The 6,104-nt window shown below is 42.2% G+C and overlaps 1 protein-coding gene across 1 annotated transcript; it reads left to right on the top strand.

The window, feature by feature from the left end:
• The first annotated feature begins 2,276 nt into the window (after positions 1–2,276).
• Positions 2,277–4,356, top strand: LOC128281837 (uncharacterized). The gene is made up of 4 exons (XM_053019958.1): positions 2,277–2,829; positions 2,936–3,525; positions 3,711–3,886; positions 4,107–4,356. The coding sequence occupies exons 1-4, from the start codon at positions 2,277–2,279 to the stop codon at positions 4,354–4,356; spliced, it is 1,569 nt and encodes a 522-aa protein (XP_052875918.1).
• Positions 4,357–6,104: the final 1,748 nt, after the last annotated feature.

Below are 6,104 nucleotides of genomic sequence, written 5' to 3'. Positions count from 1 at the left end.
AAGAGCTAGTCTAAGTAAGATCGAGAATTTGAAGGGGAAAGTAGAAGAACTTGAAGCTACACTTCAGAACTGTGAGAATCAAATTGAATTATTGGAAGCAAATAATGAGCAACTAGGGGAGTAACTTCACCGATCTCAGTATCAGGTTCGAGATAGGGATTACTTAATGGGTGAAGCTATAGCTCAGATACGAGAGGTGGCTGATCATTTATAGACTTTGGCGGTCCAAGCAGATGTGCTAGGAGTTAAATATGAGTTAGAATCAGATCGGGGGCGAGAGTTAGCCTGCCTTCTTAGGAAAGTAAAAGCTTTAGGTGTTAGGGCAAGACCGTATATGTAATTCATTTTATGTAAAAGATTTTGTTTTTCAGCGAAGTTTTCTAAATGAAATTGAATTCGAATCGACGTCTCCTTTTTGCATTCATGCCATGCATTTGCATTACATTGCATCGCATAACATCATGTACACAAAAGAACCTTATTAATTAGTGGCCATTTATCTAGTTACTCTAGAACACCGGTACTACACACTAAGGAAGACAAAGGATATGGATCAGAGGTTTGAGCAAATGCAAAAGGAAATGCAAGAGCAACTGCAGGCTCAGATGCAAGAGCAGCTGGCTAAGATCCAGCAGGAAATGAGAGACCAAATGCTGGAGTCCTAGAGAAACATGCTAGAATCACAAAATAGCATGATAAGCAAGCTGACACAGTTGTTTAAAGAAGGGCCTGACAAAGGAAAAGGCCCTATGGTTGACATGAGAAATGACAATGAGGATTCCGCTTGTCCTACAAGTTTTGCGCCAACAAACATGCAAACACAACCACCAAGGGTGTCTGTTAATGTCCAACATCTTTATCAAACTGGTACCTCGGCACCAGTAAACTTCCCAGCGGGATCGAGCACCAACCCTAAGGATAATCTAGCAAACCCCGAGGTCCCTAACTTCGACGACGCAGCAGAGTTAGAAAAAGAAAAAACAGAACTGCCCAAACAAATGGAGGACCAATATAAATGGTTGGTGGAGAAGTTCAAGGCGTTGGGAAGTATTGATGATTACTGCGGAATGGATGCCAGAGAGTTGAGTCTAGTCCCAGATTTGGTATTACCTCCCAAGTTCAAAATGCCAGAATTTGAAAGATACAACGGAACTAGTTGCCCTGAGGCTCACATCACGATGTTTTGTCGGAGAATGACGGGTCATGTCAATAATGATCAGTTGTTGATTCAACGCTTTCGAGACGGTTTGGTGAAATGCGGCAGATGGTACAATCAGTTGAATCGTACTCAAGTTAAGTCATGGAAGGACCTAGCTCAGGCCTTCATGAAGCAGTATGGCCATATAACAGATATAGCACCGGACCGGATCACACTCCAGAATATGGAGAAGGAGCCAAGCGAAAGCTTCCGACAGTATGCTCAGAGATGGAGAGAGGTCGCTACACAGGTCAAACCACCGTTACTAGAAAAAGAAACAACCATGCTCTTCATCAATACATTGAAGGCACCTTTCATTACTCATATGTTAGGTAACGCAACCAAGAGCTTTGCGGACATAGTAATGTCTGGCGAAATGATAGAAAATGCCATAAGATCAGGTAAGATAGAAGTCGGAGAAAACACGAGAAGGTCAGCCCCGAAGAAAAGAGAGAATGAAGTAGGTAATGTGAGCTCAGGCTACGCAAAACTGGCCACTGTTAGTCAGTCAAGGGCGATAGTCACAGGCCAGCAGGCCTCACCAAGGCGGAAGCCTAACATGAGACAGAATGCAGAGAAGTTTCAATTTACTCCCATACCAGTGACATATAGGGAGTTGTATAAAAATCTATTTGATGCACATGTAGTGGCTCCTTTCCACTTAGAGCCGTTGTAGCCCCCATACCCTAAGTGGTACGATGCGAATGCTCAGTGCGAATACCACGCAGGGATTACGGGGCACTCGATAGAAAACTGTACCTCATTCAAAAGGTGCGTGGAAAGGCTTATCAAATCGGTGTTCTAAAATTTGATGATACACTGTACAGAAATCAGATTACCATCATCTTGATAAAGGGTAAACGCGATAATTGAGAATGTGGGGAGGAAAGTCAAGCTGAATATCGCGGAGGTGAGAACCCCATTGAAGCTAGTTTGGAATGATATGTAGAAGAGAGGTTTAGTCCCGCAAGGGTTGGGAGATAAAATCCAAGATACACGGAACTACTGTAAGTTCCATCATGAGAAAGATCACGAGATCCAGAATTGTATTGAGTTCAGAGCCCTAGTACAGGGTCTAATGGATAATAAGGAATTGGAGTTTTTTGAGTCTGTCGAAGAGGAGGATGTATGCTCTCTAGAAGGAGAGTCGAGTGAAGAAGGTGGCAGAGCCAGTCGTCCAGTGATAATTATTTCGAAGCCAAGAGTTAGTGAAGTAGAAGCAAGAGTTACACCAAGAGTTATAATCCAGAAGCCAACAGCTTCCCCTTATAAAGATAGCCGTAGGGTGCCTTGGAATTATAACTGTAGTATAACAGTTTCAGAGAAGGAGGGTTCGATTAACACGTCAAACATAGAAGTCGAACCAGTAAAAGGGAAACTCATCATGTTTAAGAAAGAAGCAGAGGGATCAGAATCACAGGTTAATGAGCCAGTAATGGAAACTGAAGCTAATGAGTTTTTGAAGTTCCTAAGACACAGCGAGTATAGTGTCGTAGAACAACTACACCAACGACCGGATCGTATATCGGTATTGGCTCTGCTGTTAAATTCGGAGGTCTACCGTAAAGCATTGATGAAAGTGTTGAACGAGACCTATGTTGCAGATGACATTTCGGTTAACAAATTAGACCGTATCGTCGATAACATAACATACCGACAATTTCATTTCCTTCAATGATGATGAGATACCACCGGGGTAGGGGTCTACTAAGGCTCTACATGTCACTACGTTGTAAGGGGTATACGCTACCGGAGTATTAGTTGATAATGGGTCCGCATTGTACGTGTTACCGTGGGCTACATTAAACCGTTTACCTATAGACAGTTCTCATATGAAGACGTGTCAGAACATAGTAAGAGCATTTGATGGCACAAAAAGGAAAGTAATGGGGAGGATAGAAGTACCTCTTCAGATTGGCCCAAACACATACGAGGTAGATTTCCTCGTGATGGATATTAGGCTTTCCTATAACTGTCTATTAGGAAGACCTTGGATTCATTCAGCTGGGGCAGTGCCATCCTCGCTGCACCAGAAGCTAAAGATGGTTACTGAGGGTTGGCTAATAACAATAAATACGGAGGAGGACATTATTGCGTCAGTTACCAGTGATGCACCCTACATAGAGAATGACAACGAAGTAGTTGAATGTTCATTTCGATCATTAGAGTTTGTAAACACAATGTTTATAGCTGAAGGAAACAGGATTCCGATACCTAGGATATCAGGAGCTACGAAAATGAGCCTGCAGTTGACAGTTGGAAAAGGGGCGTTACCTGGCAGAGGACTCGGGAAGCACCTCTGTGGACAAGTTAGAGTACCAGTCTTGGTTGGCAAGTAGGATCGCTTCGGTTTGGGATTCAGGCAAGATGCAAGCCAAGTGAAGAAAGAGTTTGAGAGGAAACAGGAACAGCGGAGAGCGAGATTGAGTGGGAAGAAGTTAGGTGGGAACCGATGAGCTTCCCCCATATTTCCCAAACATTTGTATCTGGAGGGTTTATTCATTCTACACAGGAGAGGATAAAAGAAGGAATGGTCGGAGATGTAATGGGAATTTGGAGCGTCAACGCCACATTTGAAGAGGAAGCAATAGAAAGGAATTTATCAGGCATTTGCCCGTATGAGCCTGAGAGTGTTTTGAATAATTGGACTGTAGAAGAAATTCCTGTAATCTTTAGAGATAACATAGAGTAATATTCAAAACCCACTTGTTGTCTTCTAGCCTAGGGACAATAAGAATCTTTTGTGAAATAGGCTCATGTTTAAACATTATTATTTTCAATAAAAATGCATTTTCATATATCGGTTCGAGCAATTATTCTTTCTTCTTTTTCATTTCATACACAATCATACCATACAAAGGAATTATTCATTTTGTTTTCTTTTGGTATTCTCTTATATTCATAATAGGCCCCCGGATGTCAACGTCATGAGTAATGCTGATACGAGCCCGGAAAATCCTTTTGAGCAAGATATACGCTTTGAGGGATTTCAAGAGTTTGAAGAGGACGAAGATCGTGGTTTATCTCCCGATTTGTTAAGGATGAAGGAGCGAGAAGATGAACAGATCCTGCCACACAAAGAGACTACTGAGATTGTGGCCCTGGAAGAGGGGAAGGAAGTTAAAATTGGCACTTGCGTTAACGAGAAAACAAGATGAACCTCATTGAAATGTTGCAAGAATTCAAGGACGTCTTTGCATGGTCATACCAGATATGCTGGTTTAAATACCGATATCGCGAGACACCGTGTCCCTACAAAGAATGAGTACAAGCCGATTCAGTGAAGTCTCAAAGATGAGACCCGATGTAGTAATGAAAATAAAGGAAGAAGTCAAGAAATAGTTTAATGCCGGATTTCTACAGGTGGTCAATTATTCAGAATGGGTGGCCAACGTTGTCCCTGTCCCTAAGAAAGATGGGAAAGTATGGATGTGTGTAGATTACAGAGATTTAAACAAGGCCAGCCCAAAGGATAACTTTCCATTGCCTCACATAGACACTCTAGTAGATAATACGGCAGGCTATTCATTGTTCTCCTTCATGGATGGGTTCTCAGGGTACAATCAGATCAAGATGCATCCTGAGGACATGGAAAAAACCACATTCATAACTTTATGGGGAACGTTTTGCTACAAAGTGATGCCCTTCGGGCTGAAAAATGCAGGAGCCACATACCAAAGAGCCATGGTAGCCTTATTCCATGACATGATGCACAAGGAAATTGAGGTTTACGTTGACGACGTGATTGCAAAATCCCGAACGGAAGAGGAGCATGTGCGAGTGTTGAGGAAATTGTTTCTGAGGTTGAGAAAATTCCAATTAAAGCTTAATCCGTCAAAATGCACCTTCAGAGCTATGTCTGGAAAGTTACTCGGCTTCGTAGTCAGTGAGAAGGGAATAGAAGTCGACCCTGATAAAGTCAAGGCTATACAGGAGCTGCCTCCGCCACGAACTCAAAAAGAAGTCCGAGGTTTTCTAGGGAGACTAAACTATATCACACGGTTTATTTCGCAACTGACAGAGAAGTGTGACCCCATATTCCGTCTTCTTAAAAAGCACAATCCTGGGGTATGGGATGATAAATGCCAAAAAATCTTTGAAAAGGTTAAACAATATTTGTCTAATCCCCCAGTGCTAACACCACTAAGCCCTGGTAGACCGTTGATACTATACTTAACAGTATTTGATAATTCGATGGGGTGTGTGCTCGGTTAACACGATGAGACTGGGAGAAAAGTAAGAGCGATATATTACCTCAGTAAAAAATTTACTGAGTGTGAAATGAGGTATCCGCCAATTGAGAAGCTATGTTGTGCTTTGGTTTGGACAACACGAAGGTTGAGGCAATACATGTTGTACCATACAACTTGGCTAATCTCAAAGCTAGACCCTCTCAAATACATGATGGAGTCAACCGCTTTAAATGGAAGGATGGCCAGGTGGCAGATTCTGCTCTCCGAATTTGACATAGTCTATGTAAATCAAAAAGCTGTGAAGGGGAGTGCAATAGCAGATTTCCTAGCCAGTAGAGCTTTGGAGGATTATGAACCTTTGAATTTCAATTTCCCCAATGAAGATATAATGCATGTAGCAATCGCTGAGGGGGACATGCCTGAAAATCATTCTTGGAAATTAAATTTTGACGGAGCATCAAATGCCGTTGGAAATGGAGTTGGGGCAGTACTAATATCCCCAAATGGAGGTCATTATCCGTTCACTTGTAAGCTGGATTTTGACTGCACAAATAACATGGCAGAATACGAGGCATGTATCATGGGAATTTGGGCAGCTATAGAACGTGAAATCAAAGTATTAGAAGTGTACGGAGACTCTGCATTGGTAATTTATCAGCTTAAAGGCGAGTAGGAAACGAGAGATCCCAAATTAATTAGTTACCGAAAGTTAA

The sequence above is a fragment of the Gossypium arboreum genome, chromosome 10, assembly GCF_025698485.1.
Source record: "Gossypium arboreum isolate Shixiya-1 chromosome 10, ASM2569848v2, whole genome shotgun sequence".
Lineage (NCBI taxonomy): Eukaryota > Viridiplantae > Streptophyta > Magnoliopsida > Malvales > Malvaceae > Gossypium > Gossypium arboreum.
The sequence above is the reverse complement of the archived record's forward strand: the minus strand, read 5'-3'. Positions and strand labels throughout refer to the sequence as shown.